The 14,256-nt window shown below is 47.6% G+C and overlaps 1 protein-coding gene across 2 annotated transcripts in view; it reads left to right on the forward strand.

Moving 5' to 3' along the window:
- DYNC1H1 (dynein cytoplasmic 1 heavy chain 1) overlaps nt 1-14,256 on the forward strand; it is a 56,219-nt gene that overhangs the window by 1,549 nt on the left and 40,414 nt on the right. For both annotated transcript variants that reach the window (XM_040411597.1, XM_040411596.1), the window contains exons 2-20: nt 1,889-1,976; nt 2,077-2,250; nt 3,191-3,446; nt 4,728-4,914; nt 5,294-5,565; nt 5,846-6,073; nt 6,682-7,758; nt 7,838-8,017; nt 9,012-9,161; nt 9,241-9,387; nt 9,468-9,608; nt 10,171-10,458; nt 11,148-11,267; nt 11,359-11,598; nt 12,308-12,463; nt 12,570-12,683; nt 12,757-12,867; nt 12,948-13,157; nt 14,050-14,196. In XM_040411597.1, the coding sequence (XP_040267531.1) occupies nt 1,889-1,976; nt 2,077-2,250; nt 3,191-3,446; nt 4,728-4,914; nt 5,294-5,565; nt 5,846-6,073; nt 6,682-7,758; nt 7,838-8,017; nt 9,012-9,161; nt 9,241-9,387; nt 9,468-9,608; nt 10,171-10,458; nt 11,148-11,267; nt 11,359-11,598; nt 12,308-12,463; nt 12,570-12,683; nt 12,757-12,867; nt 12,948-13,157; nt 14,050-14,196 (4,286 nt within the window). The remainder of the gene's footprint in view (nt 1-1,888; nt 1,977-2,076; nt 2,251-3,190; nt 3,447-4,727; nt 4,915-5,293; nt 5,566-5,845; nt 6,074-6,681; nt 7,759-7,837; nt 8,018-9,011; nt 9,162-9,240; nt 9,388-9,467; nt 9,609-10,170; nt 10,459-11,147; nt 11,268-11,358; nt 11,599-12,307; nt 12,464-12,569; nt 12,684-12,756; nt 12,868-12,947; nt 13,158-14,049; nt 14,197-14,256) is intronic.

Genomic DNA, 14,256 nt, shown 5'->3' on the forward strand with positions numbered 1-14,256 from the left:
CAGACCGGACCGAAACAACGGCCGTGTGCATGAGGCCTAATAACTGTACGAGATTAGACAAACCTCATGCGTATTTTTGCTTTTTTCATTCCGTGCGGAAATTGAGCTGTTGTGCGGCTTTTGAAATCTACAGCGTGCCAACTGTGCGGTTTCTATTGTTAGGTGTGCAGATCTCACCCTTTTCAATTCAAGGGTGAGATCTGCAGCGAAACCACATTAAATTTGCGCCAAAAACGGCAAGTAACATGTGTTTTTTTTTTTGTGCAGAAATGCAACAGAAATTTCTGCGGAGTTTCTTCAAGGCAGCATATCTTATTGTTGACCATTTTCACGGCCCAATGGGCCCCTTTATCACAGTTTTGTTTAGACAAGAGTGTGTCTGTCTGATGGCCATGAAAAAATGGGTACACTGAGAGAAAAAAGAAAGGGCCGTTCAGGGGTTAAAAAACAAAAACATCCCTCATCCACTTGACTGTGTGGGGACACTCGCTCCTCACCGGAGGCTCCAGCGTCATGACGTCCCATCATGTGATGCCAGGTTCTGCTGCCCCCAGTGAGGAGCGGGTCCTCACATCACATGTGCAAGTGGATGAGGGATTTTTTTTTTTTTTTTAATGGCATTATCATGGTCACTATGGGGCCATTATCGATACGGGGGGGCAGTAAGGGGGCCATTATCGATACGGGGGGGTAGTAAGGGGGCCATTATCGATACGGGGGGGGGGGGGGGGCAGTAAGGGGGCCATTATCGATACGGGGGGGCAGTAAGGGGGCCATTATCGATACGGGGGGGACAGTAAGGGGGCCATAATCGATACGGGGGGGGGGCAGTAAGGGGGCCATAATCGATACGGGGGGGGCAGTAAGGGGGCCATTATCGATACGGGGGGGCAGAAAGGGGGCCATTATCAATACGGGGGGGCAGTAAGGGGGCCATTATCGATACGGGGGGGGCAGTAAGGGGGCCATTATCGATACGGGGGGGGCAGTAAGGGGGCCATTATCGATACGGGGGGGGCAGTTAGGGGGCCATTAAATGTCCAGGCAGCACTACAAAGGGACCTTATATAGGCCAAGTTCAAACTACTGTAGTACTGCCATAACCTGTGTTGCGGACAGCATACCACGGGTCTGTAAAAAAAAAAACAGTGCCCTCCACATCTCGGTGTGGACCCATTGCCTTCTATTGGTCCGTGACCCGCAGGATACAGCAAAAGATAGGACATGGACCTGGAAACACACGGAAGCCCTTCGGTGGGCTTCTGTGTCCGTGATTTCGCCCTGTGTCCTATCTTTTGCTGTATCTTGCGGTTCACGGCCGTGTGAATGGGGCCATATACTCAGGGCACTGTAGGGGTGCGGGATTTAAAAAAAGAAAACAATGAATTTCATCCATTTTTACTGTCCGTCCTGTGAATGCCGCCTCTGCTGCTGGGATCACAGGGTGGAGTCACTTGGCCGTCAGTCTGAGGAGGGCGCGGTGGAGTCATGGGATCATCGCGTCTATTAAAAGAGAACCTGGGTTTTCTACGTACTGTATCTGGGTGCTGTCGGGTTTATATGTGGAAATAATTGATTTATCGCCGTCCTTCTAATGCACGTCTATAAGAGAAGCGTAGCGGGAATTATTTCCGTACAGCCGTGACGCTGCCGGTTATATGCCATTTCTGGGTGTCTGCTATTGTACAGGATATGGGCAACTTTCCTTCTGGGACTGGATGTGGGCGGGGCTGCGGTGTGATTGACGGCTCAGCCCTCTGGTGCTGCAGCCCAGTCCTCTGAGATCATGATGTATAGATCGAAAACCTCACTGGTGCCCGTTCCCCGCGCTCCCTGCTGCTGCTGAGTGTCACAATGACGCTGACTCTCACTGTTCTTCTCTCCACAGAGGACGTCGGTGATGAAGGAGAAGAGGAGAGAGAGTTAATCTCGTACAGGGTTAACATCGACATCCACTATGGACTGAAATCCAACAGGTAACACGGTGAAGCAGATTATCGGAGGGCGGCGCGGCTGCAGAGAGGCGGTCGGGGGGATTGTTGCGCATGTTTCATGTACTATTTTCTTTCCCTCCAGTCTGGCATTTATTAAGAGGACCCCCGTCATCGACGCTGACAAACCCATCTCCTCTCAACTGCGAGTGCTCACACTCAGCGAGGATTCCCCCTACGAGACGCTGCACTCCTTCATCAGCAACGCGGTCGCCCCATTCTTTAAATCGTACATCCGTGAATCAGGCAAAGCTGACAGGTAAGGGGCGCTCCGGGTCAGACATGAGCTCTGATTTATTTTATTAACTAGTCACTTTCTATAGTCTGTTCTGTTACACAGCTCCAAACCCCCTGCTTACACATCCACCTATTGATCACCATAATACAGTTTATATATAGATCTGGTTCACTGTGTACATACGTTACTGATCCTGTATTATACTCCAGAGCTGCACTCACTATTCTGCTGGTGCAGTCACTGTGTACATACATTACATTACTTATCCTGTACTGATCCTGAGTTACATCCTGTATTATTATACTCCAGAGCAGCACTCACTATTCTGCTGGTGCAGTCACTGTGTACACACATTACTTATCCTGTACTGATCCTGAGTTTCATCCTGTATTATACTCCAGAGCAGCACTCACTATTCTGCTGGTGCAGTCACTGTGTATATACATTACATTACTTATCCTGTACTGATCCTGAGTTTCATCCTGTATTATACTCCAGAGCTGCACTCACTATTCTGCTGGTGCAGTCACTGTGTACATACATTACATTACTTATCCTGTACTGATCCTGAGTTTCATCCTGTATTATACTCCAGAGCAGCACTCACTGTTCTGCTGGTGCAGTCACTGTGTACATACATTACTTATCCTGTACCGATCCTGAATTACATCCTGTATTATACTCCAGAGCTGCACTCACTATTCTGCTGGTGGAGTCACTGTGTACATACATTACTTATCCTGTACTGATCCTGAGTTACATGCTGTATTATACTCCAGAGCTGCGCTCACTATTCTGCTGGTGCAGTCACTGTGTACATACAGAGTGCAGCTCTGTTCAGGCTTGTGGTGGTGGGTCCCTATTAGGGTGTGTAACCCCACTCCAAACCGCCGAGCAGCACTGGTCACAAACAGTCGTCTTATTCCCGCCCGTGCTCAAGCTGTGTGTGATTTGTCTGCAGAGATGGCGACAAAATGGCTCCGTCTGTGGAGAAGAAGATTGCGGAGCTGGAGATGGGACTTCTGCATCTTCAGCAGAACATTGAAATCCCAGAGATCAGCCTGATGATCCACCCCAACATCACCAACGTGGCCAAGCAGTGCTACGAGAGGGGCGAGAAGCCGAAAGTCACCGACTTCGGAGACAAGGTGGAGGACCCAACGTTCCTCAACCAGCTGCAGTCCGGTGTCAACCGCTGGATTCGGGAAATACAAAAGGTATGTTCTTACTCTCTCCCGGTATACGCCTGTGTCTTAAAATCTTATATATATTTCTGTCCCTTACCGTTCTAACATTTCTGCTTGCTGTATGTGAATGAGAACTTTTGTCTTGACATCCAGACTCTTGACCTGCTAACTTCTCGCAGGTTTTGTTACAATTGCAGCCAGTCTAAACAGTAGCACAAATCCGTCTCCTGCCCTGGTAGTTTGCTACAATGTATCGGTGCAGGTGGAATGTATCAGTCTGGAGTCCGGGCTGTTTAGCTCATAAGAGAATATATAACAGATGCTCAGATCTCTGCGAATTTCCAATATAGGAGCAGAATGAAAATGTGGCATTTCTGTCAAATGATGGATGTGAATGGTGCCCAATGGGACCCCTCGACTGCTGTATACTGTCCGCCATTTTTAACTAAGTCTGACTCGGGCTCCTAACAAAAGCCTCCGACCCACATGTGAACCAAAAGTCAAGTTGTAGGTGTATTTGTTCACAAATTTGCAAAATCTGCATAAAAATTATTACTTTGTAAATGGTTATCCTGTACTGATCCTGAGTTACATTCGGTATTATACTCCAGAGCTGCACTCACTATTCTGCTGGTGCAGTCACTGTGTACATACATACATTACTTATCCTGTACTGATCCTGAGTTACATCCTGTATTATACTCCAGAGCTGCACTCACTATTCTGCTGGTGCAGTCACTGTGTACATACATTACATATCCTGTACTGATCCTGAGCTACATCCTGTATTATACTCCAGAGCTGCACTCACTATTCTGCTGGTCCAGTCACTGTGTACATACATTACTTATCCTGTACTGATCCTGAGTTACATCCTGTATTATACTCCAGAGCTGCACTCACTATTCTGCTGGTGGAGTCACTGTGTACATACATTACTTATCCTGTACTGATCCTGAGTTACATCCTGTATTATACTCCAGAGCTGCACTCACTATTCTGCTGGTGGAGTCACTGTGTACATACATTACTTATCCTGTACTGATCCTGAGTTACATCCTGTATTATACTCCAGAGCTGCACTCACTATTCTGCTGGTGCAGTCACTGTGTACATTACTTATCCTGTTACATCCTTTATTATACTCCAGAGGTGCACTTGCTATTTTGCAGGTGTCAGAGCATAATAGTGAGTGCAGTTCTGGAGTATAATACAGGAAGTAACTCCGGATCAGTACAGGAGAAGTAATGTATGTACAGTGTCTGCAGTTTCACTTCAGTTTTGTCCTGAATCTGACATTTTATTTTGCAGGTGACAAAACTGGATCGTGATCCGGCTTCTGGAACAGCTTTGCAAGAGATCAGTTTTTGGTTGAACCTGGAGAGGGCGCTATACCGTATTCAAGAGAAACGCGAGAGCCCTGAGGTTCTTCTCACACTGGACATCCTGAAGCACGGGAAGCGTTTCCACGCCACTGTGAGCTTTGACACCGACACAGGTAAAGTCTCTGAGAAGAACTCTTACCCCTTGGGATCCTGTCAGGCAGTCACATGACCGCATTGTCCAATGGCTTTAGTCTTTCAATTGTCAGAGGCATTGGTCTAGGTCAGGGATCAGCAACCTTTGGCACTCCAGCTGCTGTGAGACTACAACTCCCAGCGTGCAAACATGCTCAGTTGTTCTTCGAACTCCCACAGAAGTGAATAAAGCATTTTGGGAGTTGTAGTTTCTGAACAGGTGGAGTGCCGGAGGTTGCTGACCCCTGGACTAGATGATGATGTGACACAGTGCTGCAGGTAGTGCAGATGTCCATCAAAGAGAGAAGACGACCCCTTAAAAATGGCCATTAACCTTTTTCATTCCTTCTCGCCTCCCAGGCCTGAAGCAAGCCCTGGAAACAGTGAATGACTACAACCCGCTGATGAAGGACTTTCCTTTGAACGACCTGTTGTCCGCCACCGAACTGGACAAAATCAGGCAGGCTCTAGTCGCCATTTTCACCCACCTCCGGAAAATCAGGAACACAAAATACCCAATTCAGAGGGCACTGAGACTGGTTGAAGCCATTTCCAGGGATCTCAGTTCTCAGCTCCTGAAAGTCCTGGGCACGAGAAAACTCATGCACGTGGCCTATGAAGAGTTTGAGAAGGTACGAGCTTTAAACATCAGGTATCGGCCATGACGAGATCATTTCAAGTGGGGTTCTTCCTTGTGTGTCTAAGAGACAACTGCATTTTAGGTGCTTTCTTAAAGGTACAGTGACCCTCACTAGGCTTGAACAAATCGACTTGGGGTCTATGATCCAAAGCTCAAGCGCTCCTCACGATTAATTATCTGTTGTCCCTGGTATTAAGAAGTTGCTATATTTGTGGACAACCCCTTGAAAATATTAAAACGCTATTTTATTTTATTTATTTTTAATTCTTTAGGTCATGGTTGCCTGTTTTGAAGTCTTCCAAACCTGGGACGACGAGTACGAGAAACTTCAAGTCCTTTTGAGAGACATCGTAAAACGGAAGCGAGAGGAGAACCTGAAAATGGTTTGGAGGATTAATCCGGCTCACCGGAAGCTGCAGGCGCGGCTGGACCAGATGAGGAAATTCAGGCGCCAGCATGAACAGCTCCGAGCGGTCATCGTACGGGTGCTGAGACCTCAGGTATAAGCTTATCTCCTAGCTACAAAGCATGGCGCATGTACACGCTGCCATTGACGGTGCCACCGACATGCCGCTCCATGTTTAGAATGGGGAGGTGCCTGGCGGTGTCCCGTATATATGGCGTCTGCTACTTTTAGTGGTCCCATTACAATATGCACTTTAAAAAATAAAATAAATAAAAACTGCACTAATACTAGTGGTTTGTGACCTTCTAGTATACAATGCAGGCGGTGACACTGAAGATGACAGGATGTGCCATAATGTCCGGTAGGTGCAGGTTTGACTTATGGGGTCCCCCAACCATTTTGCAGCTGCTATGAATGGAGGTAGTTAAGCGTGCACAGCCCTCTCTATTTGCTTCTATGAGTTCCAAAAATAAGCAAGCGCCTGCTATTTTCAAAGTTCTTAGAATTAAACCAACTGTGCAGTCCTTGGTGGCCATTCAGAAATATATCTAATATATGGACGACTCGATCTAGCAGCTCTCCACTCCGCCTCATAGAGGATCTATGGACAGGACCTTTAAACCAGTTGGGTCAAGCTTGGATCCATATGCCTGTCCAGTATACACCATGCATATGAAAACTGTCATTGCTTTTGTTCTATAGGTCACAGCTGTTGCTCAACAGAACCAGGGGGAAGTCCCAGAGCCTCAGGACATGAAGGTGGCAGAAGTCCTGTTTGATGCAGCAGATGCCAATGCAATAGAGGAAGTAAATCTCGCTTATGAAAACGTCAAGGAAGTTGATGGTTTAGATGTCTCAAAAGAAGGCACGGAAGCATGGGAAGCCGCTCTGAAGAGATACGATGAAAGAATCGACCGAGTGGAGACCAGGATCACTGCCCGCCTACGAGATCAGCTTGGCACAGCGAAGAATGCCAATGAAATGTTCAGGATCTTCTCACGATTTAACGCTCTGTTTGTTAGACCCCACATCAGAGGAGCCATCCGGGAGTATCAGACTCAGCTCATCCAGCGGGTAAAAGATGACATTGAGTCTCTTCATGACAAGTTCAAAGTGCAGTACCCCCAAAGTCAGGCCTGCAAAATGAGTCACGTCCGAGACCTCCCTCCGGTGTCTGGCTCCATAATCTGGGCCAAACAGATTGACCGGCAGCTGACGGCATACATGAAGCGGGTGGAAGATGTCCTTGGCAAAGGGTGGGAGAACCACGTTGAAGGACAGAAGCTGAAGCAAGATGGAGACAGTTTCCGTATGAAGCTCAATACCCAAGAAATCTTTGACGACTGGGCAAGGAAAGTTCAACAACGCAACCTAGGAGTGGCAGGACGTATCTTCGCCATCGAAAGCACCCGTGCCAGGGGCAGGAGTGGGAACGTGCTCAAGCTCAAAGTCAACTTCCTGCCGGAAATCATAACTTTGTCCAAGGAAGTCCGCAATCTGAAGTGGCTCGGTTTCCGCGTCCCATTGGCCATTGTCAACAAGGCCCACCAGGCCAACCAGCTGTATCCCTTCGCCATCTCGCTCATTGAAAGCGTCCGCACTTACGAGCGTACATGTGAAAAAGTGGAAGAACGCAACACCATAATCTTGCTGGTTGCAGGACTTAAGAAAGAAGTCCAGGCTCTGATCGCCGAGGGCATCGCTCTGGTATGGGAGTCCTACAAGCTCGACCCATATGTCCAGCGGTTGGCAGAGACCGTCTTCAACTTCCAAGAAAAGGTATACACTGGGTCCATGCTTGTGATCCATCCCCAGTAGAGTTGTACGTAGCATTTTAGTGACCAACCTTCTCTTCCAGGTTGACGACCTGCTCATTATCGAAGAGAAAATCGACTTGGAAGTTCGATCTCTAGAAACCTGCCTGTATGACCACAAAACCTTCTCGGAGATCCTGAACAGAGTCCAAAAGGCTGTGGATGACTTGAACCTTCACTCTTATTCCAACCTTCCCATCTGGGTCAACAAACTTGATATGGAGGTAATTGTCATGTAGATGTGAACTCTGCCACTAGAGGGTGACACCAAGTGTTCACTGCTCCCTTGTGGAGTCAATGGATCCTTGTGAGTGAACCAGTACCATGCAAGGCTTTAAAGGGGTTCTGCACTTTCATTTAACTGATGATCTATCCTCTGGATAGATCATCAGCTTCTGATCGGCGGGGGTCTGACACCCGGGACCCCCACCGATCAGCTGTTTGAGAAGGCATCGGCGCTCCAGCAGCGGCGCGGCCTTCTCACCGTTTACCGCCGGCCCAGTGATGTCACGACTAGTATCAACTAGCGTGGGCGGGGCTAAGCTCTGTTCACTTGAATTGAGCTTAGCCCCGCCCACACTAATTGATACTAGTCGTGACGTCACTGGGCCGGCGGTAAACAGTGAGAAGGCCGCGCCGCTGCCTTCTCAAACAGCTGATCGGCGGGGGTCCCGGGTGTCGGACCCCCGCCGATCAGAAGCTGATGATCTATCCAGAGGATAGATCATCAGTTTAAACAAAGTGCAGAACCCCTTTAAAGGCATCTTGCCCATTTAACCTGTATTCTACTCTGTACTGATGAGGGAGCAAAAGCTCTGAATCAGTGCGGTCTACATATGGGTGTTTCTGCTTTTGGCTGACGTACCTTAGTCATGTTTCAAGACTCCTTAATGGGTCCGACATTGACTTTACAGGTTACCTATCTAGAAACGGTTTTCTTCCTTATGGAGGAGAGCTTATTTGCAGACTATTCCCTAGGAAGTATTACTAATTAAACTCTGCATGCTTGCTGGGTCTCCTCAAGAAGTTTTGTCCAGGATTAGAAAATCATGTCTGGTTCTTTCAAAAACAGCGCTACAGCAGTCCACAGATTGTGTGAAGTGAATGGGGCTGAGATGCAATACCATAGATGACTTGTGGACAGGGTTGAAATACATTTTGCTAATTGGGGGTGGGTTTCAATATTGGAATTGACTTTTTTATGTCCTTTCTTCATAGATTGAAAGGATCCTGGGAGTCCGTCTACAAGCTGGTTTGAAAACATGGACTCAGGTCCTCATGGGTCAGGTTGACGACAAAGCAGAAGTTGATATGGACACCGATGCTCCCCAGGTCAGCCACAAACCAGGTGGTGAACCGAAAATCAAGGTAAGTGAAGTCTACCGTTCCTTTAATACTGGAGGTTCCTCAGTTCTCCCACCTGAACGCCTTTAACTTCTCCTTGCAGAATATTGTCCATGAGCTGCGCATCACCAATCAGGTCATTTACCTGAATCCACCAATTGAAGACTGCAGATACAAACTTTATCAAGAGCTGTTCTCCTGGAAAATGGTGATCTTGTCTCTACCCAGAATTCAGAGTCAGAGATACCAGGTAAGTTCACCTCCATAGATATTCTGCACCCACTGTTTTTAATTAGACCTGACAAGCTGCAACTCTGTGCCGTGAGATAGGTGGGCGTCCACTACGAACTGTCTGAAGAAGAGAAGTATTATCGCAACGCCTTGACCCGAATGCCCGATGGGCCTGCTGGATTGGAGGAAGCTTACTCGGCCGTTATGGACATTGTCACAGAGGTGGAGCAGTACGTCAAGGTAAGAGAAGGCCATAGGTTAAATGGGACATCTGGTGCACTTAGTACAAATAGTTGTGAAATTCAGAAATCCCCCATTAGGGTCCATGCACAAGGCTTTAGGCTTTGGACCGCATCCTTTCTGAATTTTTTGCAGATCGAATGCGAACCCATTCATCTCAGTGGGGCCGCAGAAGATGCGGACAGCACACCCGTGTGCTGTCTGCATTCGTAAGTCCATTCCGTGGCCCCCCAAAAAAATTAAACATGTCAAATTGTCTGTTTTGAGGACAAGGCTAGGACATTTCTGCAGTTAAGCACTTGGCCAGGATCTGTGTCTTGTGAACCATATACACCAAAAATATTCCCGTGCCCGATTTACAGGGAAATAACCCGGTACTGGAATCTCTAGAGACTGTCCACTTCTCAGCACTTACTGTACTGTCTCCATACTGACTGTCACATGGGAGTCCACACATGTGAAATGACTGTTCTGGTATAGAATTTCTAGTAATCCAAAAATGCACAATTAATGGATTTTTAGGTATGGAACTGAAGTTTGTCATTTGCTCATTACTCCGCAGGTGTGGCTGCAGTACCAGTGCCTGTGGGATATGCAGGCGGAAAACATATACAATCGACTGGAAGAAGATCTGAATAAATGGCAGGCGCTGCTGGTTCAGATCAGAAAGGCCAGAGGGACGTTCGACAACGCAGAGACCAGAAAGGAATTTGGTCCAGTCATCATCGACTACGGAAAAGTCCAATCCAAAGTGAACTTGAAATACGATTCTTGGCACAAAGAGGTTCTCAGCAAATTCGGGCAGATGCTTGGGAATAACATGACTGAATTCCATTCTCAGATCTCCAAGGTGAGTCTTCGTATGGGTCTTACTGGGGGGGGCTCTTTCTGATCCTGAAAATGGGTTATCCTTTACGAATAGGTGATCGTGACCCTAAAAATGAGGGTGGCCTCTTGGGGGGGTATGTCCAGATGCGGCAGAATAATTCTGCTGCAGGTTTTGCCACTAATCCACAGCAAAGCCTGCCCGCCGCTGCAGGTTTACCACACATTTCACTGCTGCTACATTGACGGTGGTGAAATCTGCAACCTATTTGAGTATATGGCATTTCTAACATCTCCTCTACTTGCCTTATACTATAATCCGCTTTGGATTGTTCTTGTGCAAATCCGCCATTTGTGTTAAGTCAACCTTACTGTGAAAAAGGCTGGCGTGTTGCCGCTCTCCATTCTAATGAATGGTAAGTACAGAAATTGTGGACTTGAACAGCCATCTCTGTGCTGGGAAAGGGCTCCGGAAGGAACCCCAGAGGTCAGACCCGGAGTGTTGAAGCATCTAGCATATTCCACTGTTTCCAAGTGAAACTCTAATTACATCAAAGTGCCCAGCAAGGCTCCGATCATACACTGAGAACTGTGCGGGTAACCCCTAGACCTAGAGGCATGCCGTGTCCCCTATGTGGTACAGGCTGAGAATATAATGTGTCAGCACATTTGACGGAGCCGTCCGTTCCTCACTATGTCGACTTTTACTTGCAGTCTCGTCAAGAGCTGGAGCAGCATTCAGTGGACACTGCCAGTACATCTGATGCTGTGACCTTCATCACCTACGTGCAGTCTCTGAAGCGGAAGATCAAGCAGTTTGAGAAACAAGTCGATGTAAGTCTGACACTTATTCTGTATGTTACCATCTTTTTATACATGTCCTACTATTGACTTGCCCCCTTTAATGTGCACTTCCCTCCTGCAGCTCTATAGGAACGGACAGCGCCTGCTGGAGAAACAGCGCTTCCAGTTCCCATCGTCCTGGCTTTACATCGACAACATTGAGGGCGAATGGGGTGCATTTAATGACATCATGCGGCGCAAAGACTCTGCCATTCAGCAGCAAGTGGCAAATCTGCAGATGAAGATCGTTCAGGAGGACCGAGCTGTGGAGAGCCGAAGTATCGATCTGCTGACTGACTGGGAGAAGACCAAGCCTGTCGGGGTAAGATCATTGTGGTTTCTGTTCAGGTTACAAACCAGACAAAGCAAAAAAAAACTGCGGCATGGGACGGGGGTGTACTGCATTCCTAAATATGGAACCACGTACATCCTTCTGCGCTTTCCAATATAGTCAGACACAATATGTATAGCATGATATGCAGCACTAAATTTGCACAGAGGCCCCTTTATTATCATGAACTGGAGCGACTCCCTGGGAAGACTACTGCAGCCTTATATGCTCTCCACCCCAACGCACACTAGGGTCAATTTCATAGGAAGCATATTTGTATATTTTTTTGGAGTGTGGAAGGAAACCCATACAGACATGGGAACATCTATGCAGATGTTGTCCCTAGTGAGATCCAAACCCAGGACCCCAGTGCTAAGCACAGCCACCGATCATAGAGATGGCATTCTCTATCAATATCCCCTCACTTTGAGGCCTTATCCCTTTTAAAATGGTGGCCCACGGATGACTTATGGTAGACAGTGACTTGTGTAAAAGGTATATGCTGGGACTGTATGTGAATAAAGCCTTAGCCTGATACTTTTTCATTTTGCAGCAAAAATGTTCTAAAAAAGTGTGTACTTGTCCATTGGAAACTTCAAACTTTTAGGGCTGGGGGACAGTCGCCCCCAAAACCTGCGTGTTTTAGTGCTCCTCATTTTTCTCTATGATGCTTCTGACTTCTTCTCATTGAATTTTTCAGGGAAGCCTGCGACCTGAGGAGGCGCTTCAAGCCCTCACAATATACGAAGGAAAGTTTGGCAGACTGAAAGATGACCGGGAAAAATGTGCCAAAGCCAAGGAGGCCTTGGAGCTGACCGACACAGGATTGCTGAGCGGCAGCGAAGAGCGGGTTCAGGTGAAGACTTGATTTGTCCTTGTTTAGCTTTTGTATACATATATCATCCTAGCGATATACAGCCTGTGCGATATTGAATACTTGTGCTTTTGGTTTTTCCATGCAGGTTGCATTGGAAGAGTTGCAAGATCTCAAGGGCGTCTGGTCCGAACTCTCCAAAGTATGGGAACAGATTGACCAAATGAAGGAGCAGCCATGGGTGTCTGTGCAACCACGCAAGGTATGTAACCGCCAAGAAGTATCCCCATGCAAACAGGACTGCTTTTACATTACGGTCTGTCCTTTTTTTACAGCTACGCCAGAGCCTGGATGGATTGCTGAATCAGCTGAAGAACTTCCCCGCCCGCTTACGTCAGTATGCATCCTATGAATACGTCCAGAGACTTCTGAAGGGTTACATGAAGGTGAAACATTGATCCCATCTGCAATTCAATTGCTGGGCGAATGTTACCGATACTGAGGTGCCATCTACTGCTTCCACTAGGTGAACATGCTGGTGATCGAACTGAAGTCTGAAGCCCTGAAAGATCGGCACTGGAAACAGCTCATGAAGAGGCTGCGTGTCAATTGGGTGGTGTCCGAGCTCACCCTTGGTCAGATCTGGGATGTTGACCTGCAAAGGAATGAGGCAATTGTCAAGGATGTCCTTCTGGTTGCTCAAGGAGAAATGGCTCTGGAGGAATTCTTGAAGCAGGTAAATAGTAGGGTTGTACCAGCTTAGCTTACAGTATGTTCTGCCGTTTGTGTGAGATCTCTAGTAGTGTTGAGCGAACTTGTGTTTTAAGTTCGGCGTCTAAAGTTCGGGTTCGGGTTATGGATTCTAAATTCCGTTATGGTCTGTGGTAGCGGAATCCATAACGTGATTCTTCGATAACCCGAACGTAAAAACACAAGTTCGCTCAACCCTAATCTCTAGGAAGGTTCAGAAGAAAACCATGCCTGCATTATCAGTCTGAGACCGCGTGGCTGTATCGTCCATGACTTGGGTGCCGGCACAGAGGTGTTAATCTGTCCCCAAGTCATAGAGGATGCAGTCGCTCACAGGTAACAGTGCATGGACCGTATTATTAAGGGGGTATTCCCATCACCTACAATGGGAGCATATCACTAGCATATGCCCCCATTGTCTCATAGGTGCCGATCCCACCTCTGGGACCCGCACCTTCAATGAGAATGGAGCAGGGAGAGCAGTGGCTGGAGGACCCCCAGACTTCCCGGCGTCCATCCACCACCAAGTGCTGCTCCCATACAAGTGAATGGGAGCGCACGCGCGACCCCTGCTCCCATTCATTTCTATGGGGCAGATGTAAATAACAGAGGGCGCACTCTCCTCTTGCTCGGCTAATTTCCCCACTCCGTTATCATTGTAGGTGCGGGTCCCAGAGGTGGGACCTGCGTCTATCAGACAATGGGGACATATCTTAGTGATGTGCCCCCATTGTCTGAGATGGCAAAACCCCTTTAACTTTAATTCTGGTTTTTCGCTAACACGTAAGTTATTCAATCTAATAGTTCAGTGTAGAAGCCTTTCCTTCACAGGGTATAGTGGATTTATTAATAATCTGTCTATTTTTGGTTGCGTCCAGATCCGAGAAGTGTGGAACGCGTATGAACTGGATCTTGTCAACTACCAGAACAAATGTCGCCTGATCCGCGGCTGGGACGATCTGTTCAATAAAGTCAAGGAACACATCAACAGCGTTTCTGCCATGAAGCTTTCTCCCTACTACAAGGTACTGTCTTACACTTCCCCCTTAAGGGGGTTGACAGCCTCTCTCCATAAGACCTTAGGA

Source organism: Bufo bufo, chromosome 11 (assembly GCF_905171765.1).
Source record: "Bufo bufo chromosome 11, aBufBuf1.1, whole genome shotgun sequence".
Lineage (NCBI taxonomy): Eukaryota > Metazoa > Chordata > Amphibia > Anura > Bufonidae > Bufo > Bufo bufo.